The sequence below is a fragment of the Microcaecilia unicolor genome, chromosome 5 (genome assembly GCF_901765095.1).
Source record: "Microcaecilia unicolor chromosome 5, aMicUni1.1, whole genome shotgun sequence".
Classification (NCBI taxonomy): domain Eukaryota; kingdom Metazoa; phylum Chordata; class Amphibia; order Gymnophiona; family Siphonopidae; genus Microcaecilia; species Microcaecilia unicolor.
Genome location: NC_044035.1, coordinates 307,531,438 through 307,559,079, shown reverse-complemented (window position 1 = coordinate 307,559,079; position 27,642 = coordinate 307,531,438). Strand labels below are relative to the sequence as shown.

Below are 27,642 nucleotides of genomic sequence, written 5' to 3'. Positions count from 1 at the left end.
TCACAAGATGATTAGGCTGAGGAGCAGAGAGAGATCATGGCTCACTAGATCAGAGGTGGATGATAGATAATATGAAACTAGAATAACTGAATTTGATTGGTCTATAGCTGTTCTTATCTTATACATAGCAAAATGATGCATGTGGGAAAGAGGAACCCGAATTATAGCTACATAATGCAAGGTTCCACGTTAGGAGTCACCGACCAAGAAAGGGTTCTCTGCGTCGTCGTTGATTCATTGAAATGCGCTGCTCAGTGTGCTGCAGTGGCAAAGAAAGCAAATAGAATGTTAGGTATTATTAGGAAAGGAATGGAAAACAAAAATGAGGACGTTATAATGCCTGTATCAGTCCATGGTGCGACTGCACCTCAAATATTGTGTTCAGTTCTGGTCACTGCATCTCAAATAAGGTATAGTGGAATTAGAAAAGGTACAGAGAAGGGCGACAAAAATGATGAAGGGGATGGGACGACTTCCCTATGAGGAAAGGCTGAAGCGTCTAGGGCTCTTCAGCTTGGAGAAGAGGCAGCTGAGGGGAGATATGATAGAGGTCTATAAAATAATTAGTGGAGTGGAACAGGTAGACGTGAATCATTTGTTTATTCTTTCCAAAAATACTAGGACTAGGGGGCATGCGATGAAGCTACAAAGTAGTAAATTTAAAATGAATCGGAGAAACTTTTTCTTCACTCAAAGTGTACTTAAACTCTGGAATTCGTTGCCAGAGAATGTGTTAAAGGCGGTTAGCGGGGTGTAAAAAGGGTCTGGACGGCTTCCTAAAGGAAAAGCCATAGACCATTATTAAATTGACTTGGGAAAATCCACTGCTTATTTCTGGGATAAGCAGCATAAAATGTATTTATTTCTGGGATATTGCCAGGTATTTGTTACCTCGATTGGCCACTGTTGGAAACAGGATACTGGGCTTGATGGACCTTTGGTCTGTTCCAGTGTGGCAGTACTTATGTACTTACTAGTAAAAGAAGCCCGTTTCAGAGCAAATGAAACGGGCGCTAGCAAGGCTTTCATCGCCAACACCCCCCTCCCTGGGCAACCCCTTCGTTGTTCCGGCATTCCTCCGCCCCCAACGTCATGACGTATGATGCAAGGGTGGGGCCTTGAGCGATTTCCCACCCCCGCCTCCCTCCCTGCCAACCCCTTCATTGTTCTGCCATTGCTCCGCCCTCGAGGGCGGGGCCCGGAGCGATTTCCCACCCCCTGCCTCCCTGCCAACCCCTTCGTCGTTCTGCCATTGCTCCGCCCTCGAGGGCGGGGCCCGGAGCAATTTCCCACCCCGCCTCCCTCCCTGCCAACCCCTTCGTTGTTATGCCATTGCTCCGCCCTCGAGGGCAGGGCCCAGAGCGATTTCCCATCCCCCCGCCTCCCTGCCTGCCAACCCCTTCGTTCTGCCATTGCTCCGCCCTCGAGGGCGGGGCCCGGAGCAATTTTGGTGGCTTCACCACCACGAACCTTCGAACCTTTTTGAAGGAAGTCAGAGCTTGGCTTCACTGACGTCAGTGTCCTCAGAACGTTGAGGGTGAGTTTTATTATAGTAGATATGTACTTATGTGGTGGAGGACTAATGACTGTGTAAAAGTAGTAGTGAGGCAAGAAAGGGGAGGCTAGAGGATGAAACTGGCTTGATCTTCAAGTTCAAGGTGAGGGATTTTATTTTTTTTAATTTTAGAATGGGAGTGTACACAGCATTCTTCAGGCTAAGAGCATACACCCCTGGGATTGGCTGCTTTGAAAGAGGGGTGAGACCAAAAGTTATGATTCAGTTTCTTGAGACAAGTATTGACACGTGCATTCACTGAATAGTTCAGTCTGATTAGAACAGGAGTGGGCAACCTCAGTCCTTGAGAGCTGCAACTCAGTCATGTATTCAGGATTTCCTCAATGAATATTCATGTAATCTATTTGCATACAATGAAGGCAGTACATGCAGATCGCATGCATATTTAAACAGATCCACGCTACACAGCTTCTGGTAAGTGGGCCCATGCTTAAAATTATTTCTGAATATCTGGTTAAAGAGATGGGTTTACCTGAATGAAAATGTTTCAGTGGATTTCTTGAAAGCTTTAAAAAACAAAACAAAACACCATAACATTGTGTTCAAGGTTGCTGCTGGTGAGTGTGCCAGTGTAGAGCAGTAGGCAGTGAATGACTGGCTTTCCCATTTGCTAAAATAATGGAGGGCTACAGACCAGATGATGTGTTCATCACGAGTGAAACTGGTGTCTTTTACAAACTGGGATGAACACACAAAGGAAATCTGTTGTAGCTGCATTTAATGTTCGAAAGGGCAACTATAATAAAATGAAAATGGTTAAAAAGAAGCTAAAAAGATCGGCTGCTAAGGTTAGGACTCTAAATCAGGCGTGGACATTATTCAAAAAGACATCTTGGAAACCCAGACCAGATGCATTCCATGTATTTGCAAAGTTGGATAGAAGAGAAAACGATAGCCAGCATGGTTAAAAGGTGACGTGAAACAGGCTATTACAGCCAAAAGAATGGAAAAAGGCACCAAATGAAAATATGAAACAACATAAGCACTGGCAAGTCAGATGCAAAGCATTTATAAAGAAGGCTAAAAGAATATGAAGAGAAACTTGCCGCTGAGGCAAAAATTCTCAGTAGTAACTTTTTCAGGTACATCAGAAGCAGCCTGCTAGGGAATCAGTAGGACCGTTAGATAACAAAGGAGCAAAAGGGGCACTCAGAGAGGACAAGGCCATAGCTGAGAGACTGAATGAATTCTTTGCTTCAGTTGTTAAGGAAGAAGATGTAAGAGATCTGCCTGTACTGGAAATGGTTTTCAAGGGGAGTAAAAACAAGAAGGTACTGTTTTCCTGGTTCCAGACACACGATTTCACCAATTCCATGAATAATGTAGTATTAGTGTAGTGATCATGTGACAGAGGGGAATGTGTCTCGAATTATCTACAGGATTACAAAATTCAATAATTTGTTACATAATGCCACTAAATTGGCAATGACCACAACACTTGGGCCCATCCAACATGGCGAGCATTTCTATGGTCCATCTCAATAACAGATTATGGACTTTTCCTATTATTGAGATGGACAGAGGGGAAGCCACTGCCTGCCCCAGGATTGGCAGCATGGAATGTTGCTAATTAATTTGGGTTTCTGCCAGGTACTTGTGACCTGAATTGGCCACTGTTGCTGGACTAGATAGACCATTGGTATGACCCAGTGTGGTTATGTTCTTAGGGGACAAATGTTCTTTCAAATTCTTCCTCCGACTGAGCCACACTCTTGCTATTCTCAAATACCAGATGTATTGCCAGCAGTTTCCAATGGTGGTGAATACTGTCCATATATTGTTGTTGTTCTTCTCCTCCTCTAGGTATCTCAGTTCAAGATTCAGTTATCAGTTGTTACAAATATATCAGGAAATGTGCTGTTGGATGTTACATCTGTTGTGGTAAAAGATCGTCATATGTTCAAAGTTATCCTTATAATCGCTTACAGTTTAGAATTGATTTAGAGAAATTCATGTGAGCGCTGCAGCAAAGAATTGTTTTTTCAAGACCATCTGTCATACAGTGAATTTTCAGTGTTTATGGATCCAATCCTTGTAACTTTCAAACATCACATTTTGCATGACGTTAGAAAATAAATTATTTTGGATAATTTGTCTAAATTTTAATGGGAGGCATTACAGCAATTGAAAGACGGTCATTATGTTGTGATAACTTTGAATATGAGGCAGATGGTTTTTTTTGAAAACCATTAGATTTTTTTGAATCCACATTACTGTAAAAGACCTGTCTCTTTTTATATACTTCCAAAACCATGTAATACTTTGGAGAAACCACTAGGACATTAATAGTGTCCAGCAACGATTGTGGGTAGGGATTTTTTTGACCCCACTTTACCTAATGATGCTACAAATTTTTTTTAATTTATTGCCTTCCATTGAAGGGGTTCATAATATATTTTGGTAACGCGTGATCTTCCCTTTATTCAGTGATACCACAAGATGCTGCACTGGATGTTTTGTGTTTGGTGTTGGATACTCATAATTGTTCCCTTACTGTCCTCAATAATTTTGTGGTTTCTCTTGCAAGCATATAAATAAAATAATCCTCTTTTAATGGTAAAAATGTATACATGTATAGTAAAAATGTTTTCTTTCGGAAAATATCATGACTGGCTGTGAGAGGCAACCTTTTGACCCAGTGTTAGCCAGTATATTCAAGGCAGGAATTTGAAGCTTGTTGGGTGTCTGGATCAATTTATCATTGCTGTATTTTGACAAGGTTGCAACTTACTGATATTTTCCTGTTATGGACTGGTACAGAAGAACAAATCCTTATGGTAAATGTTTAGTTTGAAATGCATTATGTTAACCTTTGTGGATCATAATGTATTTATCTTGGATGTTTTTTTTTTTGGCAGGTGGATCATTTTGAAACTATGGTATTTCATAAAGATATAGATAGTGATACTCTGTGGGGCCTCACCAACGACTTGTAGAGGGGCATCAACACCTCCTTTCTTCTGCTGGTTATGCCCCTCCCTACGCAGCCCAGCATCCTTCTGGCCACTGCCGTCGCCTTGTCGCATTGTTTCTTCACTTTCAGATCCTCTGACACCAACACCCCAAGGTCTCTCTCCTGAGTCGAGCTTACTAATCTCTCCCCTCCTATCCGGTATCTCTCTTTTGGCTTTCCGCACCCCAAGTGCATCACTCTACACTTCTTGGCATTAAATTTTAACTCTCATGCTTTATTTTTTGGAAACCGCTGTTATAGTATTTTTTATAGTTTTTTTTTTAAATGCTGTGACACATGTGACCAACGTGATGATATATAACTTATATTTTGTGATTGCTCAGTAAAACTTATGTTACTGAGGCTGGTCTACTGAGAAGCAACATACAACCCTAACATCATTGCACCCTTAGCCCTCCCTACCTCCTTATACAAAGCTAATTTACTATAATGTCATGAACTAATGAACTTAGAGATTCAAAGAACCTATTGACGATAGTAAAAACAGGCACTTAAGCTCGGGGCGGGTATTCAGATGATTGGGCGTGCTCTCAGTGAAGCCTCCAGTAACAGTCCATGCTCATGTGGAAAGTGCAGTATAAAACTGTACTAGATCAACAGTTCAATATATAAATCCTCTTTTCAACATTTGTTCTGTTCCCAACACAATTTGTGTTTTGCTCTTATAGCGTCATCAGGAGAACTAAATCTTATCGAACCGGAGCCATGCTCTCTCTTGATGATGATCGCTACATGATATAAATAGTACAAAAAACGATGTTACTCACACTCTCTTCCTATACTTCTCATGTTGATATGTAAAACTCTTCTCTGGGGCTCCTACGAGCCCTCTTGACCATTAAATTATAATCAAAACTTACTCATCATATATTTTGGGGCTTACCTAATGGATGGACCGCCTAACTCTCCCGCAGCATACCAGTGAAAAAATGCTGGCGCCTGCGCACCGTTTAAATGCAAAATAATGCATGACGTATGTACCTTGTCACCTATGCAGCCATTCTATTTCTCGGTTTAGGCCACTCGGGTCAACCGTGTCCCATTGGAATATAAGACGCTGTTCTTTATGTTTCAGCTTGCCGGCTATGTCACCTCCATTAGATGTTATTAAATGCTTGAGCACTACATATCTTAAATCTGAGATGCTATGTTGTTTAGTTGCCCAGTGTTCTACCAGTGGGGCTTCTCTTTTCTGAAGTCTCAGGTTGCTGATATGTTCGGCTCTCTGCTGCTTGATCTTTCGTGTCGTGTAACCCATATACCATTTGTTGCATGGACAAGTAATACCGTACACCACCTGAGTGGATTCACAGTCGGTTGTAATATCAAGATGAAAAGGGCGTCCCGTTTTTGGATGGATCACCTGGTCAGTCTGCCACACATATTTGCAATAGACACAATGGGAGCACGGTTTATGGCCCACTCTGGAGTCCTCTCGCAATGTGGTATGAGGATGAGTATGAGATCTTAATATCTCTCCCATATTTTTACCCCTAGAGTTTGCAAACAGAGGGTAATCCCCAAATTTTAATAGTGAACAACATAGGCCAGTGCTTTCTTAGAATGCCATGTATCGAAGCAGTTGTATTGGAAAACGGTAAAATGCAGGTCATCCTTTCTTGCTTGGTATCAGAGTTCCTCCTCCGTGGACTTAATAACCACTGCTGATGAGTGTTGGATGCCCGCTTCCATGAAGTTTTTAGTAATTTGGGAGGGTAGCCCCGTGCCCTAAATCAATATATTATACATACGTTTAGCTTCCAAATCAAAATTGTCCTTAGACCCACACAACTTTCTGATGCGCCAAAACTGACCCGTTGGAATACCCGTTTTAACTGATCTTGGATGGAAACACCTATAATATAGTATAGTATTGGTATCTGTGGGCTTTCTATACACTTTAGTATCAAAACTAGTGCCTTCCACCGTGATGTTAATATCCAGGTAATTGCATGTTCCTCCAATTGAGGATTCAAAAGATATGTTGGTATCACAATTGTTAATGTATGTAAAAAAAATCCTGTAAATTAATGATGTCACCTGTCCATACTAAAAAAAACATCATCAATGAATCTCTTCCACACTTTTATGTATGGGCTGAATCTGCTGCCATATACAAACCGAGCTTCAAAATTGGCCATATACAAACAAGCTGTGGTGGGGGCCACTGTCGCGCCCATGGCTATGCCATGACACTGAATGTAATCAGTCTCCTCAAACTGGAACGTATTTTGTTCCATCACCCTTTTAGCCATTTCCATGAGCAGATCTATTTTCTCTTTGGAAAGGTCTTGCTGGTTTAATTGCGTGGCTACCACCTCAATAGCTTCTCGGTGGGGGATCTTGGTGTATAGAGATATGACATCCATAGACACAAGAGTGACCGCATTCTCATGTATATCCAGTGAACTCAGCATGCTGATTAAGTGAGCAGAATCCCTTACATAAGATGGAATGTTGATGATACTCGGCTGTAAATAATAGTCAAGATATTGGGATAATGGTTCGTTTAAAGAATCCCTACTGGATACAATTGGACGTCCAGGCGGGTTATGTATCGTTTTGTGGATCTTGGGTACGAAATAAATTTGAGGAATGGATGGATGCTTGTTAAATAGGTATTTGAACTCTTCGATGGTGATGATGCCCTGATTTGTTGCTTGTAACAACATTTGATATACCTCTTCCTGATTCTTCCTGGTCAGGTCATACTCCAACTGCCGATAATAAAGTGTGTCATTTAGCTGTCGAAGAGCTAAACTGTTATAACTGCCAGACCCTCGACCATTCTCCTAACGTTCGGAGATCCCTTCTCGTCGTTTCTATTCCCTCCAGGGTATCCACTCTATTGGCTATTTTCATGTCATCCGCAAAAAGGCACACCTTTCCTTCCAACCCTTCAGCAATATCTCCCACAAATATATTAAACAGAATAGGCCCCAGCACCGACCCCTGAGGAACTCCACTGCTCACTTTCCTTTCCTCCGAGCGGATTCCATTTACCACTACCCTCTGCCACCTGTCGGGCAACCAGTTTCTTATCCAGTTCACCACTTTCGGTCCTAAGTTCAACCCTTTCAGCTTATTCATGAGTCTTCTGTGGGGGACCGTATCAAAGGCTTTGCTGAAGTCCAAGTAGATTACATCTAGCGCACGTCCCTCATCCAGTTCTTTGGTCACCCAGTCAAAAAAGTCAATAAGATTTGTTTGGCAGGATTTTCCTTTGGTAAAGCCATGTTGCCTCGGGTCCTGTAACCCGTCGGCTTCTAGAAAGTTAACTATCCTTTCTTTCAGCAGCGACTCCATTATTTTTCCTACCACCGACGTGAGACTCACCGGTCTGTAGTTTCCCACGTCTTCCCTGTCTCCAATCTTGCGGAACCTCTCCCGTCTCTAAAGAGCTATTAAATAAATATTTAAGAGGTCCCCCCCAGGACCTCTCTGAGCTCCTTCAGTATCCTGGGATGTATCCCATCCGGCCCCATAGCTTTGTTCACCTTCAGATTCTCCAATTGTTTATAAATTATCTCTTCCATAAACGGCGCAGTATCCACTCCATTCCCAGACATTCCCTTGGTCCTTCTCCAGGATTTTCCTCCTTGAACACCGAAGATGAATAATTGTTTAGCATGTTCGCTTTATCTTCATCACTCAAGACATAGCCATTCTCATTATCTTTCATGTTTGGAATTCCATTCCTATCTCTTCTCCTTTCTCCAATATATCTGAAAAAAGTCTTGTCACCTCTCTTTACATCTTTAGCCATTTTTTCTTCCGCTTGAGTTTTCGCTAGCCGTATTTCCCTCTTCACATCTTTCAATTTAATCTGATAATCTTTTCCATGATCCTCTCGTTGTGTTCTTTTGTATTTATTTATTGCATTTGTACCCCACATTTTCCCACCTCTTTGCAGGCTCAATGTGGCTTACAATAATCATAAATAGTGGAAATATATTAGAAAGTAGACATTTAGTGTTGCATTTATTGAACAAAGCCTCTTTTGCTCTTATTTTTTCAGCTACTTGTTTGCAGAACCATATAGGCTTCCTGCTTCTCTTGTTTTTGTTTACTTTCCTCACAAAAAGATCAGCTGCCATATTTATAGCAGCCTTTAGCTTGGACCACTGTTTTTCCACTTCTTCTACGCCTTCCCATGCCAACAGCTCCTTCTTCAGGTATTCCCCCATTTTATCAAAATCAGTACGTCTGAAATCCAGTAGTTAGTTTTGTGCATCCGCACTCCGCCTTCACCCTTATATCTTTGCCCTTGTATCTTGCTAAAGATGTAAAAGGACTGGAAGCAGTGCAAAGCAAAGCTATGAAAATGGTATGGGATTTGCGTTGCAAACTGTACGAGGAGAGACTTGCCAACCTGAACATGTATACCTTAGAGGAAAGGAGAAACAGGGGTGATATGATACAGACGTTCAAATATTTGAAAGGTATTAATCTGCAAACGAACCTTTTCCGGAGATGGGAAGGCGGTAGAACTAGAGGACATGAATTGAGGTTGAAGGGGGGCAGACTCAGGACTAATGTCAGGAAGTATTTTTTCATGGAGAGGGTGGTGGATATGTGGAATGCCCTCCTGCAGGAGGTGGTGGAGATGAAAACGGTAATTGAATTCAAACATGTGTGGGATAAACACAAAGGAATCCTGTTTAGAAGGAATGGTTCAGTGGAACCTTAGAGGAGATTGGGTGGCGACGCCGGTAATTGGGAAACAAAACGGGAGCTGGGCAGACTTCTACGGTCTAAGCCCTGATCATGACTGAATAGATAGGGATGGGCTGGAGTGTAAATTTTTTTTTTTTTTTTAAATTTTTGAAGTCTTTATTAATAGATAATACAAAACATCTGAAACATAGTACATTATGCAAGGCATGGTACATGTCATTTATGTAAGCCAGGGTATTCTCATAAGTTCACGGTTATACAATACAAGTCGGAATGATTATTGCTCTATGTACCAAAAAGAAAATAATTCTTATTGCATTGAAGTGTCAAATAAATTATTCAGATTTATGATTCCAAAACTTCACCTTTTCAGAGTTTTCATTTATAATATTCTGTTGTTTACCCATCCCTCCCTCCCTTCCCTTCCCACCCACCCTTCCGGCACAACTTTAACAGAAACCTTATCTCAAGTTATACATGAAGAAGAAAAGAATCCCAGATCTGATGCCATCTGTCTAATTGATTATGCCTCTCCGCTAGAAGCCTTTCCATCTCACAGGTGTATCTCAGCTTTTGGACCCATCTGGTGATAGGCGGAATCATGGGCTGCTTCCAACATGCAGCAATTATAACTCTTGCGGCAGTTATGGCCTGTCCCACAAATATATGCTGATTTCTGGAAAGGCTCACTGCTCCCCCCAAAAATAGAAAGAACATTGGGCTCCATGGCATTGGGCTGCCCATCCACCTCTGTAACCTGCTGTGAATCGATCTCCAATAGGCCCTGACCTTCTTACAGGTCCACCATATGTGGCCAGCTGTGCCACGTACCCCACAACCCCTCCAGCACAGCCCCGTCAATGTGGGGTAGATACGCTGAAGACGCTCAGGTGTCAAGTACCAACGATACAGCACCTTCACCGCATTTTCCCTGAAGGGCACATGAGACGACACCCTCACCACTGCCTGCTCCAACCTCTCCCATGTAGCCTCCTCCAGTTCCATGCCCAGTTCCCTCTGCCAACTCTTCCTATGAAGTGTGTAGTTCGGGGATTGTCTGTTAATAATGTGATACAGGCGAGAGACCAGCCCAGTAGTTGTAGGTGGACCTTCACAGATAAGCTCTATCGCTGTCTGTTCTCTGGCCATAACCTCCTGAACTGCCCGTGTCTTAAGAAAGGATGCCAATTGAAAATAGGCGTATCGATCAGATCCCACTATCGGGAATTTCTCAAGAGCTGCAGAATAAGACAACAAATTCTCGCCATCAAATAAATGGCCCCACTGTCGTAATCCCCCAGTGTACCATCTTGTGAATATTCCATTTGTCGTACCGGGGTAAAACAAAGGATTATAGGCTATGGGGGACAGATGAGATAGTGTTGTGCGTCGGAGTGTGAACATGCTGTCCCAGTTTGAAAGGGTAACATATATTGAAGGACATAATCCTGTTTCCAGGGACCTAAGTGAGCCCGGTATCCACATCAGAGCCCCCAAGGACCTATCACCTAAGGTATATTGTTCAAGCTGCACCCATTGCCTATCTGGGTAGTCCTGGAACCATTCCACTGCTGCGCGTGCCTGAACTGCTCTATAATACCAGGCCAAATTGGGTACTCCCAGCCCTCCCCTCGCCCTGTCCTGGTACAGAATCGTACGTGCCAAGCGTGGGCGTTTCCCTCCCCAAATAAAGCGCATTATACGATCTTGTAGCATTGATAGAAATCTACGTGGCATTTTGATTGGAAGGGCCTGAAACAAATAGAGCAGGCGCGGTAAGACATTCATCTTTACTGCTGCTATTTGGCCAAACCACGAGAGGGAAATATCCCCCCATCTACCCAGGTCCTCTGTAATTGCCTCTCCCAAACCTTTATAATTAACCGAAAAGAGATCTGAGAGATCTGCTGTCAAGTTAATCCCCAGGTAGCGAATGCTCTTATCCGCCCATCTAAATGCGTGGGAAGTCCTCAATGACTCCATAAGCTCCGTCGGTAGGGTTATGTTTAAGACTTCAGATTTGGACATATTTACTTTAAATCCCGACACAATCGAATATTCCTCTATCTCCCGCAGAAGCCCAGGGAAAGTGGTCAGGGGGTTAGTAACAAATAACAGAACGTCGTCTGCAAAAAGGGCTAATTTATGTGTTCTCCCACCCATGGTAAGTCCCGATATATGGGGGTTAGCTCTCAACCTGGTTGCAAATGGTTCCATTACCATTGCAAATAATAAAGGAGACAACGGGCAGCCCTGTCTAGTGCCTCTATGTAAGGGTATCATCCCTGAGTTACCCCCATTTACACGAACACAGGCTTTAGGGGAGCTGTAGAATGCTTGTATCCATCCACAAAACTGTGGTCCTATCCCAAAGGTCTCCATCACCTTATACATGAATGGCCAATGCACCCTATCAAAAGCCTTTTCGGCATCTAAGCTTAAGAGACAAAGGGGTTTCTTCATTCTCTTAGCCAAATATATTAAATCGACCACTCGCCTAGTGTTGTCCGTTGCTTTTCTGTAAGGGACAAATCCCACCTGATCAGGATGAATAACAGCTGGGAGCAAAGGTGCTAGACGGTTGGCCAGGACTTTAGCTAGGATTTTGACGTCAGCATTTAAGACAGATATAGGGCGAAAGGATCCACAATCCTTATGGTCTTTATTCGGTTTGGGCAGTACTGCAATCCATGCTTCCAACATGGAAGTGGGCAAAGACTCCCCCTTCCCAATCAAATTAAATAAGTCAGCCAGCAGGGGAGCCAATTCAAGGGCATATTTCTTGTAAAATTCATTCGGGAATCCATCTAAACCTGGTGATTTACAGGAAGGTAAATGTTGAATGGCTTTTTGGACCTCAACCGGAGTTACCGGTGCATCTAGGGCTGCCCTCTGCTGGCTGGTTATAGAAGTCAATTCGCTCTCTGCCAAATAGTCCAAGATAGCATTTTCAGATGGATTAGTCTCCTGCGCATATAATTTCTGGTAAAATTCACTAAAGCGTTTCCTTATGGCCTCAGAGGTGTTCAACAACTCTCCTTTCGAGTCCCTGATGTGAGGGACCGTTCGGTCCACTCTTTGCCTACGCAGCTTTATTGCCAGGAGTCTACCTGCCTTGTTAGTAAATTCATAGGATCGGACTTTATTTCTGGATTGTAACCTACTTAGCTGATCGGAATAAATAGTATCCAACTGGAACCTCTGTCCACGCAGCTCCTCCAGAACAGAGGGGGAACCACCTGATTTATGCTGTGCCTCTAGGATCCTAATCCTGTCCAAGCACTGTGCCAGCTGGGCCCTACGAACCCTCGCTTGCCTACTGGCTAACTGTATGAAGTACCCTCTTGAGACTGCCTTCATAGCATCCCACACCACACTAAGGGGGGGGCCCGATTCCATGTTGAACTCCAAATACTCCTTCAGGACCTTCCTACACCCCTCTACAACCTCCCCCTCCAGCAATAGGTCTGTGTTAAGTGTCCATCTTTGATCTTTGGCCTCAGCTCTGATGTTCGACAAGGTTACCCAGACTGGGGCATGGTCTGAAAATGTAATGTTGCCAATTTCTGCTTTCGGGCCCCTCTCTGCTAATGTGACGTCAAGGAAGATATGATCGATCCGAAAGTATGAGTTGTGTACAGGAGAAAAAAAAGTGTAGTCCTTAGTCGTCATATGAGTTAATCTCCATACATCCAGGGTGCCCAGTGAACGGACCAAAGAGCCCAATGCCACTGAGTCCCTAGAAGTTGGGTGTTGAGAGCTCCCAGATCTATCTAACCCAGGGTCCATAACCTCGTTAAAATCACCCCCCATAATCAAAGAGCCCCGAGTGAATGCAGCCAGAGTGTTTTTCACCTTAGTGTAAAAGGACCCCTGATGTTCATTAGGAGCGTAAATCGAAGCAAGCGTGAGATCTACCTGATCCAGGACAATTTGCAAAAGTAAGAAACGCCCTCCCGGGTCCCGCCTAATTTTCTTTACTTGGGCTGATATTGTTTTATGGAACAGAACTGCCACCCCACGTTTTTTGGAACCGTCAGCAGAGGAAGCGAAGAAGGAGTGTGGGTATTCTGGATGAGTTAACAGCCTCTCATGTGCCCTGCGGAAATGGGTCTCCTTTAACAATACGATGTGCGGCCTAAGTATCTGCATCTCTTTGAAAAACTTCTGTCTTTTCTGAGGCATATTCAGCCCCTTGACATTATATGATAGGATTTTTAAGTCTGTATTCATTTCTGGGATGTTACATCAGCTATCTCTCCCACCAGGTGGGATCCATCCATTGCATGTCTTTGTTCTATCCAATACCAGTTGTGCTCCCTTCCCTCCCTAACCCTCCCTCCCCCTGATGATGACCCTCCCCCTACCCATGTCCCCTCCATCCCCCCCTGTCTAGCACCAACTAACGGGATCAAGTCCCAGTAGTGGGAAGCGAGGAAGTAACCCACCAGCATCCAGGCAACCCAGCCCCACCCCCCCCCCCCCCCCCCTCAAATACCAATTTTATGAACCCAGATTGAGCAACCTTAGTTACCCATCTGCATGATTGGTCCCTGCCCATTGTCCATCACCTTAAATTTTCCCTCCTCTTAATTTCTTGTAACTTATGCAACTTCATTCACAACGAGCCTCACATCCTTAATTACCATTTCCTCCATTAACTATATTATTAAAGTTCACTTTTGCAGAAAATAGCATTAATAAACAAAGAACAAAACATGTTCAAACTTATGGCAGAGAGTAATATCAGTAACTCTCCGCAACATTACCAACCAGGATATCAATTTCAGCCATTTTTCTTCTGGTAAAGTTCAGGTTTCTTCCACAGCCACTTTTCTTTTTGGAATATTTCTTTTAGGAGTGGCAGGAATCCTTTGCCACTTTTGAAGCTTTGTCTTCGTGGCTGGAGCCAAAGCGCCAGGCGGTTTGTTAGTCTGCACCAGGCCTGCCCCATGCAGGGATTTCCAAGCTTCCATCATCGACGTCGCTCTCATCTTGACACCCTGAAGTGAGTAAATCAGAGAAAAAGGAAAGCCCCATCTATATGTTATCTGTTCCTTAGCCAAAATGTCCAGAACTGGCTTCATGAAACGTCTTTGCTGCAGAGTGAACTGTGATAAGTCTTGATAGACAGACACATTGGCCCCACCAAATTCCAAGTTAGACTTTTTCCTGGCGCAGTTAAGCAGTTGCTCCTTTGTTTCATACCTGTGGAACCGGGTGATAATGTCCCGTGCTCTATTTTCCTGCCGCTGACCCAGGGATCTGTGTGCTCTGTCGATCTCAATCTTTACCCCTTCAGCGTCTGCCCCCAGCAAGCTGGCACACAGTGTCTGTACAATTTGAATAACATCCTCTGTTTCTCCACCCTCAGGAACTCCACGGAATCTCAGGTTATTTCTCCTTCCCCTGTTTTCAAGATCATCAAGCTTATATGTTAGATCTATTTGTTTTTGATCTAAGGCTTGGAGGTTGGTCTCGACTGAGTGTATGGATTCAGAGTGTTCTTCCAACTTAGATTCTACCTCCTCAACTCTGTTCCCCAGTTCACGGAGGTCGGAGCTCAACGACTCCATTCTTTCCAAAATCTCATCCTTCGATTTATTTATATCAGCTTGTATACCACATAGGATCTGGCGAAGTTCGCCTGAGATTCCTTTTTTAATATGCGGTTTCCGCGATTCCGCTAGTGAAAGCGCAGAGTCAGAGTCAGAAGGAGAGACCGGCGCCATTACCTCATGGCGCTTCGCGGTTTTGGCCGGCCCGCCGTCAACTGCCTTCTCCTGCACTTTAGCTCGCGCCGAAGACGCTTTACTCATCCTAAGTTCAAGGAGGAGCAGCGGAGAACACTGCAGGCAGATCCAAACAGGTTGGTGATAGCTTTTTGTAGCTTTGTAGTTATCGAGGAACGGGAGCTAGAACGCTAGGCAGCCATCAGCTTCAGTGACGTCACTTCCTCTGGAGTGTAAATTTTAAGGGGCTTCGATGTTAGCTTTAGAACTTAGTACAAGGAACAGTACTGGGCAGACTTCTACAGTCTGTGCCCCGAGAAACGCAAGGACAAATTAAACTCAGGTATACATATAAAGTATCACATACCATGTAAAATGAGTAAACTTGTTGGGCAGACTGGATGGACCGTACAGGTCTTTATCTGCTGTCATTTACTATGTTACAGTATGGTAGTTTCCAACCTGAAAAAATGAAGAATAGTTTACCTTTCCAGTTTCTTAGATGCTGTTGCATTTTTCCACTACAGCTGAGTTTAAGATTCAAGCTAAATCACTGGCACAGAAATTGGTGCAGCATGGATATCCACTGTAAGTTAGGAACGCATATAAATGGCTATCAGGAGTTTTTGTTCTATTCCTCTAGTGGGCTTTGGGGGAGGAACAGAATTTGTGTCCTTCATTTTTCACCATTGGCAGCACAAACTGTGGATAATATTTGCTTCCATTGGGAAGTGCTGGCGATTTACATTTGAGAATAGCAGAATTTTGAGTGGCTTAGGTGGGCAATAAGGGTTTTATCCCCTTTCTACCAGCAGATAGAGGTAGAGAAACTAACTTTCCCACTGCCATCACTGATAAAAGGGCTGGTGTGCTATCTAGGCTGCACTGTTTTGAACGTACATTATGCCCTCCTATCAGCAGATGGAGGTAGAGAAAAAGCTAAGCTTTATCCAGTGAACTCACAGGTATAATCTGCTAGTGCAGTGGAAATTTTTCTCTATCTTTAGAAGATTATACAGGCTGGTACTTGGCCTAGCTTCTGGCTCTGCAGGCCAAGGTTCAGCCCAATGGCTGCTCTCAAATGACCCAGTCTATGGACCGGACCTGGTTGAGCATGGAGCTTAGCTCTACTGTCTCCAGTCATACTATTATTGTCCACTAGGTGAGGTGCTGAGCTTGGTCCTGCAGTTCCCTATTTTCCTGCCCCTCGTTGCCAGTATACTCTGTTTTGGGTTTTCCTCCCCTGAGCTCTCCTGCAACTCCCAGGCATTGTTAATAAATAAAAAATTAAATCTGTGTGAAGCTAATTGAGTTTAAAAGTAAACAAAAAACAAAAATAAACAACAACCACCTCACATGGTAGGTCTCTGACTTTTTTTAAAATTTATTTTTGAAATAGAAAACTGAGCATAATTGCGGAGACCACAGGGCCAGCAGAGATGTCAGAACCCTGGGCTGAGGCAGGTTTGTATGCACCAGCCATGTAGCAGGCCTTGCTTGCTAGCAAGCGCTGTCAGCCATCAGCGGAGTTGTTTGCTTCGGCATGGGAAGGAGAGCATTGGAACTTGTGGTTCCAATGCCCATCGACCAGTAGGTGGAGATGGAGTATACTGAAGTTTAGCTGTATGTCGATGACCCTTGACATTTAAACCTCCTTGGTCACCACAGACCTTCATTATTTTCTATCTCCAGTAGATGGATGGTCATAGCTCAGCCCTAAGCTCTGGAAGAGTAGGCCACTCCTGGTCCAGTTGGTCAGCTGTCTCCCAATTGAGCGAGACAGGCATTTGGCTAGTTTACAGTTCATCTCTATAGGTTCCAGGTTTCTGTCTCCTGAGGCCCACAGCCCCCCCCCCCCCTCATATTTTTCCTTCAAGCTAAACAACCTCAAACAAACAAATTTTATCATTGGAGACCTGACGAGGCTTGCTGTTCCTGAACTAGCAAAAAAGGTCTTGCAGCAGATACAGCACTCTGAGCCTGTTGGGTCTATTTGTGTGAAGCAGAGGTCGAGTGGTGAGCTGGCTGGCATGTACAGGAGAACCCAAGCCTTTGGTGCCTGCAGTTGCATTGGAGGTGCGGTATAGGAGTTGTGGCATGGCAGATCCTGTGGAGTCAAAAACTGCTCCTACTGTGGAGCCTGCCACGAGGCTCTGGGCTGCTGCATCTCATGTAAATTGGGGGGAGGGACTGAAAATGTCAAGAGTGTTGGCGAGGACACTTTTCAGGACTCCTTGCTGCAGGCAGCTTTGCTGCTTTTCTTGGAGTCATAAGAACATAAAAATCAGCATGTCTCCTCTTCTAGGCATGGGAACAGCTGCCATGTTGCAGCTATGAGGGGACAGTGCAGGGAGTGTTATTCTGGGGCAGACAGAGCTGGTGGGCAAACCAGGGTCTCTGTTTTCCCCTGAGTTTGTGGTCTTGTTGCACCAAGCTCATCTGTTGAAGCAGGGACAGGGGGGGATGATGTCAAACTCCTTCTTGTCCTCTGTTCTCCACTCCTCCTGCTCCTAAGTGTTCATGTTTGGACCTCCAGGATTTGGCTGAGGCATGTTCTTCTGTTTCCCCCTCCACTTTCTGAGATTGTTTCATTGATTTCTGAGGAGCCTTCCCTAAAGGAGCCTTTGGAGGATGAGGAACTTCCACTGGAGATGGAATATGACACTAAGGTATTGAGGCTGTTCCACAAGGATAAGCTGAGCAGTCTAATCTCTGGTTTCATGGTGGTACACTTTATTGAGGACTTTCCAGCTTCATCCTTGGGGAATCAGGGTCTTCTGTTATGAAGGGCCTTGGGGGGGCTCCTCTGAGACTTTTTTTTTCTCTATGCACTCTGAAGTCACTTGCTCCTAACCTAGGTCCTGGAGTATTTGGGAGTTCGATTTGTCTCAGCTTGGGGAATAGTTTTCCTTCAGGGCAATCAATCTGTGAAGCCACAGGCTCAGAAACACAAACTGTGCGAGCTTCTGATTTCCAAGATTTGGGACTACCTGCAGCTCTTGGGTTCTATGATGGCAACTTTGGAGGTACCTTGGGTGAGAGCGCACATGTGGCCTCTTTAGTCAACCCTGTTGTCCAAGTGGAATCCAGTCTTGAAAGATTTAGAGCACCCCTTACCTCTGTCAGTCTGGACTAGTGGGACTGTCCAGGTCACCTCTGAGGAAGTTGGGGTGTCTCATTGGTGGAAGCCCCTCAGTGGGTGGTGGTTACCACAAATGTGAGTCTCCTTGGCTGGGTAGCACATTGCATGGGCCGGGTGACCAGGGCACTTGGTCCTCCTTGGTATCGTTGTGCCTTATCAACTGCTTGGAGACCTGGGTGGTGCACCGGGCCATGATGGGAGTTCATCCCCTGCTTTAGGGAAAGGCAGTCTAGGTGATGACAGACAATGCCATGGCAGTGACCTACATAGACAAGGCAGTACCCAGAGCCAGACAGTGGCATTGGAAACTGTGAGTGTCTGCCGCTGGGCAGAGAGAACATCTACAGGTAGTGTCAGCAGTACATATACCGAGCAAAGATAGTGCAGTCAGACTTCCTCAGCTGCTCCCAGTTGGACCCAGAGAATGGGAGCTGGGGCCGGAGATCAGCTCAATCAGGACCATTGAGGGCTGCCAGTGTTCGATTTGATGGCTACACACTCCAGTGCCAAGACGAAGCAATTCTTCAGCTGCCGGATGGAGGCTGCCTCGCAGGGCATAGATGCCCTTGTTCAGCTGTTGCTGGTGGAGGAGCCTCATACAGTCATTTCTCTATGGCCTGTGATGGCTGGCTCTTGCACTAAATATTGCGCTATCCTCATCGTGTCCTCTTGGGGGCTCCAGATTGGCCACGTTGGTCATAGTATGCGGATCTAGTGCACCTACGGGTGGCCAATCCACCACTAGTGGCCAAGGTCTTGTGCATCGGGGCCCAGTGGAAATGGAAGATCTGGATCCTTTCTGGAGTACAGTCTGATCCTTGAAAAGCGGTGTTTAGCGAAGCACAGCTTTTTGTCTGCATTATTCTCCACCTTGCTTAAGTCCCAGAAGTCTACTTCACTGTCTTATGTGCAGTTTTGGAAGGTTTTTGAAGAATGGTGTGCCGAGCAGGTCCTGTCTCTGTGGAAGGCATAGATTCCTTATATTTTGGCTACTGTGCAGCAAGAGCTGGATCAGGACCTAGCACTGAATTACATCAAAGGTTAGGTGACCGCCCTTTCTAGCTTTTGCAGCAAAATGAAGAGCCTTTCCCTTTCAGCGCATGGAGAGGTAGCCTGTTTTTTGAAGGGGGGGTCGCTCATTTGCGGCCTCTGATGCAACTTTTCCTTTCTGTGACTTGAATTTGGTTATTTGCTTGCTCTTCGGGGCTCCCTTTGAGCCCTTACGATGTGCCTTGATTAAGGACCTTACCCTAAAGACAGTCTTCCTTTGGCTGTCACTTCGGCCTGCAGGTTCTCAGAGTTGCAGGTGTTGTCCTGTCGATCTGTTCCTCTCTTTCGGAAGATTCAGTGTCTATTCGTATGGTTCCTTCCTTTCTGCCCAAGGTGATCTACTACTACTACTATTTAGCATTTCTATAGCGCTACAAGGCATACGCAGCGCTGTACAAACATAGAAGAAAGACAGTCCCTGCTCAAAGAGCTTACAATCTAATAGACAAAAAATAAATAAAGTAAGCAAATCAAATCACCTTGGGTGCTGTTTTACCCAAACCAGGAGGTCTGTTTTCCCTCTTTTACGGAGGAGGGATCAGATCCTCTGCTTAGAAGCTACAAGTTTAGCTAGATGTCCAGAGGACATTGCTTTGTTACTTGGAAGAGACCAATGAATTTTGTCTGATCATCTCTATTCTATTCCATGGCCCTCATGAGGGCCAGGCGGCCATAGAGGCCACCTATATTTGTAGAAATCAGTCTGTGTCTCCGTGTTCAAAAGCTCATTCGACAAGAGCTCAGGCAACTTCTTGGGTAGAGGCCTGGAAAGTCACTCTGGAGGAGATCCATAAGGCAGCGATGTCATCAGTTTACTCCTTTTGTGAATCATTACAGGTTAGACGTGCTCTCAAGGGCTCGCTCAGATTTTGACAGAGCTGTCCTTGGAGGCAGGGGGGCTTTGTCTTCCCTTGCCCACTAGTTCTCCTTGGACTCATCCCACATGGACAATAAAGAAAAAGTAAAATTTTAAAATCTGTGGATTCAGTCTAGCTCTCCTGTCTGCCACGGTTCTTCGTGTAATAGAAAATGTCTTCTAAAAGATGCTCTGGTGGCAGGAATGTACAAGATCCCCCATGCAAATTTTGCCAGTTGTGGCCATCACCTGCATCACTCGATAACTGTTCAATTCATTAACATCCTTCAAAGTAGAGAATGACACGGGGACAAAGTTTGTCCCTGTCCCAGCAGGTTCTGTTCCCATTCCTGTCCCCGTGTCATTCTCTAGTGTTAACTTTCAAAGATGCATGGTAGCGAGTGCCACTCTGGTGTTATGCTCTCTTATCGCAGCTCCAGTGGTTGATGGGGGCATGGGTGTGTTACAAAGGGACCTTCTGCTACTCTGGCAGATGTATACTGGATCTTACTGGAGCAATAGCAGGTTATACTGATGAGTTCACTGGAAAAGCCTAGCTTTTTCTCTGTCCCCATCTTCTTTAAGGAGGGGGTAACATCCACATGTTCAGAATGGTGCAGCTGACTAAAGGAAAGGAATTTAATCTGGTAAAGCATAATTTCATCATTTTCTCCATCTCCAGTAGATGGTAGGTTGTGTGGGTTGGTGCATCTGGTCCCTTGCCTAGCTCCCAGCTGTTCAGGTTAAGGCCTCACTGTTCCTAGGTGTTTGAGATTTTATGCCCATGCAATAAGGTCTAGCAGGTCAAGACTACCCGTCAATTGAGGATCCATCTTGCAGCATAAGAACTGTTTAAATAAGCGGAAGTGGATGATCTATGCATTCCACATGACTTTTTTTCCTCCTTATGTTTTGCTTGAGGTCACATACCAGAGTTGATAAAGAGAGGGGATAGAGGGAGATTTGTTACGCTTGGAGCAAAAATGGATATTTAAATTACATACTGTTGATTAGACTGTAGTTCTATAAATTTATTTGATTGGTTCCTTTTGAACCAATATTGGGGAACCCTGATTGGTTCTTTCTTTTTTGCTTTGTAGTTAAGGATGCCATCTCTGCCATTTTTGGATTTCTGAAGCCTAAAAGGTATGGTATAAATGTCCCTGAAGCAGTGAGTAGAATTTCGCAAAACAAAGACATCGACTGGGCAGGAGAAAAGGACTTCCTAGTAAAAGAATTGTGAATAACTGGACTTTGCTGAGCATAAGTAGTTGCTGTAATTAAACATTTTAGTGAACTTTATGAACATTGCATGAATACTCTTCGAGAATATGTGGTGTTTCTGGGAGTGTGTTGGCATTTGATGGTTTACGAGATCCTTTTTTCTTAATACTGAAAAAAAAAATGAAATGGCAAGCAAAAGGATTTGCTGTTGGATGGTAGTTACACTGTTGCTATCCTATTTTGGGGAATTAGTTTTGTGCATACCGTGACAGTAATGAACCACACTCTTAAGCTTGGGTATGTGGACTATGATCTCATCCTCTCAAATGTACTACTAATACTTTCCGTAATATTTGCATCGTGCCAGAGAACTTCCTTCTGGAATTCATAAGGTGAAATATTTTGGACAAGATGTACTTAGAAATTGTCCGAGGCATCCAGCAAGATGGGAAAGAACTTCTTCTGTTTCTTTCCGCTTCATTTTCTTGGTCTATGACTGATGTCTTTGTACTTGAGAATCTTTTTCTTTGTCTACACGGTTCGCAGAATAAGCACTTGGCATTGATATCTCTATTACCAAAGCTGTTTTCGTGCTTTTCTCCTTCACCATGTCTGATTTTCTTGCATCCAGCTTTTTATTGGTTAGAAGGAGAATGTCGTAGATAATTATAACCTTTGGCCTTCATCTCTTTAGATCATGATCCCAGTGCTTTTTCTGGACAGAGATGTTAGTGTTTGCAGTTTCTAATGGATGAGATGTGCCATTTTATTTGCCTTTCTGTATAGAAGCTTTCTGCCATCAGAGCTTCAATTCAGATGTTTTTTTTCTTTTGTTTCTTTTTTCAGACTTCATGAAGAAATTATGGATTTTTACAAGTATATGTCACCCAGAACTGAAGAAGAAAAAATGCGAATGGAAGTGGTGAACAGGATAGAAAATGTGATTAAGGAACTGTGGCCCAGTGCAGATGTAAGTAGAAATAAGAAATAATTCAGTTATATTTATTTTTGTTTTAAATTGTTAGTGAGATCATCTTTTTATTAACATTTGTATACAGCCAAAATATTTAAAATATAGGCCTAATTACTATTTATTATGTTAAACCTTACTTTGAACATGGTATACTGACAGACTTTATAGTCTAAATGTAAGAGAAACTGACAGATAAGGGTGCCCAAACAGCTGGAGTGATTGAGAGGCAGTGGGTGAGATAGATGCAGTACAGAGACTGGTCTATGGCAGAACAGTTTAGCAGAATAAATCAAAAGGTGGGACATGCCATTGAATAATGAGGGACCAACATGGGAAGATAAAAACAATGTAAGTTCAGCAAGCGGAGGGAATTGGAAAGGTAGGAGAAAGATCAGGATATTAATATTCAGACCTACAACAGGGCTGGCTGAAGGCTATCTGCCCTATGAGTCATTCCGTGTCAAGTGGACCAGGGGTCCCCACCTCACCATCTCAGATTTTGATGAAATTTGGTACATAGTTTCTTTATGATAAAAAACTAAGCTGTGCAAAACTTTAGTTCAAAAGACTAAAAATTGGAGGTTCTAGGGGACCTCAAGTAAAGGGTTGCAAAATGTCGCCTGAGCAAAAATGACATTTTGGGCCAACTTCCAGAAGCTGTAAAACTGGACGTTTTAGTAGTACAAGGGGGATATTTGGAGAACCTGCACTACTTTTAGGGCTTAATGAACTGGCAAAACCCCATGTTCCTAGTCCTCTTACGTTTTGAATGGTTTAGGCTCAAACGTTGCCAAAAAAACGGCAAAAATCAATTTACAGCGATGTTGAGGCTGCTGTAGTTTCTAAACTAGTTGGCCTTTCAGGTTGATTTTTGGTAGGTTTACTAAATGCAGGGCTGTAATGAGGCATTCCAATTTGCAGCACTTTCCTTCAAGTGGTTGAAAAATTATAAGTGTTCAAAGTTGGTATAAAAAGCATTTTTGCCCATTTTGGGCTATCTTTGATGCCCTTGACCTCCAGTGGGACAGCTTCAATATTCTTTCTTTTAGCACCATTAGAAAGAGCAGATTTCCTTCTATCAGAATATGTAGTTTTCATTTTGGAGTCTCATCATATAAGGATTGCAAAAATGCCCTCAAATGTTTGCGGGCAGCAGCCTGTGATTTCTTCACTACACCCTTGATACAAGTGTAGTAAAAGTGATTCTTCTTTCAAAAAGCACCAATTTTTTAAAATAAAGAACACATTATGTTATAAAACTGTATTCAAGAAAACTAAAAAACAGGAATGTTTTTTAGGATGTGGAAGGATGAGGCCAGGTTTCATGACAGGTTTAAAGAAAACTGCAGTCAGGATGACCGACTTGGTCAATTATGATTGGTGGACCCTGTTGCAAGGCGTCTGAGTGTCTGTTGCTGGTGTTTCTTCACCCTTGCTACAGTTTGACCTCTTAGTGAACTGTAGGCATCAAAGTAAGCCTAGCAACAGACACTCAGGAGCCAGGAGGTACCAGAAGCATACAATTGGGCAATGAAACAAACAATTCTGCCTTGCAACAGGGTTCACCAATCATAATTGGCCAAGTCTAACTGGCTAAAGAAGTTTTCTTTAAATATTATGTTATAAAACTGTGTTCAAGTAAACTAAAAAATAGGGTGGAAACCATTGTATACATACTTCTTGTTGAAGAAACTCGCACCTGCACCGACAGGCTCATTTATATTGAATTAAATGCCACAAATGAAGATATTAATCACTTTAGACTGAAGTAAAATTTTACCCATTGAAAACCTGATTGCAAGAATAAACGCGTTTGTTGACCTGATGCTAATGGTCATCAATGGATCCAGAAAGATCAGATGAATTTCCACTTTGCTCAGTTGGCTGTTCAAGTACATCAGAGTGTCATTTACTGACATACAATAAAAATAAAGGTTTGAAATTAATTGAAGAGCTTCTGCCTGATCAACAGAAGTTGTTACAAGAGCATTCTGGTCAACTTTTCTATGCTGGATCAACTATTTGCCTTCATCATGAATCCTTACTGTTGAAAAAGTTTGAATTTTTGCAAAGAACCTGCTGTAACCCATTTTCCAAAGGTGGTCATAATGCAAAAAGGGGCTTAAGAGTGCTGGATGACACACTAGCAGCCCAGCTAAAGGCCTTAACAAGCAAAATATTTGTGCCGGGTCAGAAACTGTCCATCTTGTCGAAAAGACGTCAGTAACAGAGCTGCTGATTCTTTATCATCATCAACAGCAGCAGATGATGAACACAGTGACATTTCTGGCAAGTTGAACACAAGTTTGACATCTCTTGGTTTTTCTCCATTAAAGTTCAAAAAAGTCAGCAAGCGTGATGTACGAGGCTACACCAAGCGCAAAATCAGGCGAGTGCAAAATACTTTGAGAGTCATCATCTTGCAGTTGCTGGTGGCTTAGACATTCTACCAGTCAGAAATGTGACAAATGTTCTGATTATGATGACCTGCTAAACGAGTTGAAAAACAAAGTCCAAGTTTCAGCAAATCATGCAGAAAAACTGCAAATACTAACTTTAGCACCAAACAGCTGGTCTATTCAAAGAACTGCCTCAGAATTCATGGTTTCAACTAGAATGGTTAAAAAAGCAAGAAATCTGAAATCAGTTTGTGGAATTCTGGCAAAACCAGATAAGAAGAAAGGTAAAGTTTTACCAGAAGAAACAGAAAAAAAAATTCTTGGCTTTTTTTGAAGATGATGAATTCAGTAGACTATGCCTAGGGAAAAAAGATTTTGTCTCTGTCAGAACTGGCACTGAAAAAATTCAAATGCAAAAGCACTTGCTGCTTAGCAATCTAAAAGAAATGTATGTTGCATATCGTACTCGAAATGGGCCAGAAGTGGGTTTTTTCAAAATTTTGTGAGCTAAGGCCAAAATGGTGTGTCACTGTTGGCTCATCTGGTATGCATTCAGTGTGTGTTTGTGTCATTCATCAAAATGTGAAGCTTATGCTTGCTGGAAGCCATCTGCTGAACGAAGATTACAAAGCACTGATGGCTAAAACTGTGTGCAATTTGGAATGCAAAGAATGCATGCTTCACAGGTGTGAAATATGTCCAGGTAAAGATGTGCTTGAAAATTACCTGACAGAAGTGTTCATTGATGCTGACCCAGGTGAAACAATCGAGTTTAAGCAATGGGTTCATACAGATTGCACCACACTGGAGACCAAACAAATGTATGTTGATGATTTTGTATCTGAGCTTGCATTGAAAGTTTCAAACCTGTCAATTCACCATTACATTTCCAAACATCAGACACAATACTTAAAGAAAACCTAAATCCTTGTGAAATTGTTGTTCTCTTGGACTTTGCTGAAAACTACTCCTTTATTGTCCAAGATGCTGTTCAAGGTTTCCACTGGGAAAACAGTCAAGCTACACTGCATCCATTTGTTGGGTACTTCCGTGATGCTTCAAGTGAAATTCAGTGCATAAGTGTTTGCATAATAAGTGACGGCTTGCGGCATGATGCAGTTGCTGTACATGCATTCTTGGAAAAATTAATCGCGTTCTTGAAAAGCAAAATTGGAGAAATAAAATATGTAACATACTTTAGTGATGGCTCAGCTGCACAATACAAGAACTTCAAAAACTTTGCCAACTTGTGCTATCATCAAACAGAATTTGGAATAAGTGCACAGTGGAATTTCTTTGGCAGAAGCCATGGCAAGTCACCATGTGATGCCATAGGTGGTACAACAAAGCGACTAGCTGCTCAGGCTAGTTTGCAACGACCTAAAAATAGCCAAATTCTCACAGCACAAGGCTTGTTTGAATTTTGTGATCAAAAAATAAATAAAATCAAGTTCTTTTTTGTTTCCAAGGATGAAATTGAATCTTCAAGATCTGCACAAGAGGAAAGATTCAGTAAAGCTTCCACAGTTGCTGGAACTAAATCACCAGTTTATTCCCATTGACTTGAACCAAATTTCAGTCAGTAGAATGTCAAATGATTCCTCCTCATTTGTTGTCAAACTTTGTCAGTCGGATGACCCAGTGAGTGTACCTGGCATAAATGTGTCTCAACTTCAGCCTGGGCAGTATGTTGCCTGTGTTTATGACAACAAATGGTGGATTGGCAATGTCTGTGACACATCATTTGAAGAACATGATGCCTTGGTCAACTTTATGCATCCATGCGGGCCTGCACGATCATTTCATTGGCCTAGCAGAAGAGATTCTTGTTGGATTTCTGAACAGCATATTCTAACAGTTCTTCCAGTACCAGCAACTACACACTTGGACGACAGTATACATTTCCAGAAACAGCAGTGAAACTTATCAGTGAAAAATTCTTGTCACTTCAGCACTGAGGTTTTACTTGGGAACCATTAAGACACCCCCATTAGGCTTGAGAAACTAGGCAAAGACAACCAAATGAGGCTTGGGAACCTCAAGTAAGATGCCCACCTTCAGGCTTGGGAACCTGTGCCAAGTGGCTGGACTTGCCTTGCTATCGGGCGTGACCTCTTGGCGATGAGGTTGCCACTTCCTATTGAATTGGTAGTGGCATAGCCACCATGGACCAACGCATGCTTAAAGCAACTGAGTGACTTATACAGCAATTAGAAACATTGATGGGCCCTATATCCGTTTCATCTATCATTCAACAATACTGGCCAAAAAACACTTTTTTTTGCAATCCTTATATGGAGAGACTCCAAATTGAAAACTACATATTCTGATAGAAGGAAATCTGTTCTTTCTAATGGTGCTAAAAGAAAGAATATTGAAGCTGTCCCACTGGAGATCAAGGGCATCAAAGATAGCCCAAAATGGGCAAAAATGCTTTTTATACCAACTTTGAACGCTTATAATTTTTCAACCACTTGAAGGAAAGTGCTGCAAATTGGAATGCCTCATTACAGCCGTGCATTTAGTACACCTACCAAAAATCAACCTGAAAGGCCAACTAGTTTAGAAACTACAGCAGCCTCAACATCGCTGTAAATTGATTTTTGCCGGTTTTTTTGGCAAAGTTTGAGCCTAAACCATTCAAAAAGTAAGAGGACTAGGAACATGGGGTTTTGCCAGTTCATTAAGCCCTAAAAGTAGTGCAGGTTCTCCAAATATCCCCCTTGTACTACTAAAACTTCCAGTTTTACAGCTTCTGGAAGTTGGCCCAAAATGTCATTTTTGCTCAGGCAACATTTTGCAACCCTTTACTTGAGGTCCCCTAGAACCTCCAATTTTTAGTCTTTTGAACTAAAGTTTTGCACAGCTTAGTTTTTTATCATAAAGAAACTATGTACCAAATTTCATCAAAATATGAGATGGTGAGGTGGGGACGACCTTTAAAATTGGTCCACTTGACACGGAATGACTCCTATGCAAACTTTCAGCCGTGCTTGCATCCCCACCCCCTAATAGACCATAATATCTCCTTCTCTTTCC

The 27,642-nt window shown here is 43.1% G+C and overlaps 1 protein-coding gene across 2 annotated transcripts in view; it reads left to right on the top strand.

The window, feature by feature from the left end:
- TENT4B (terminal nucleotidyltransferase 4B) overlaps window positions 1-27,642 on the top strand; it is a 143,803-nt gene that overhangs the window by 14,942 nt on the left and 101,219 nt on the right. The window contains exons 2-3 of one of the 2 annotated variants that reach the window (XM_030204355.1): window positions 21,108-21,153; window positions 22,078-22,201. In XM_030204355.1, the coding sequence (XP_030060215.1) occupies window positions 22,094-22,201 (108 nt within the window). In that variant the 5' untranslated portion in view covers window positions 21,108-21,153; window positions 22,078-22,093. The remainder of the gene's footprint in view (window positions 1-21,107; window positions 21,154-22,077; window positions 22,202-27,642) is intronic. The other variant, XM_030204354.1, reaches the window with a different exon arrangement.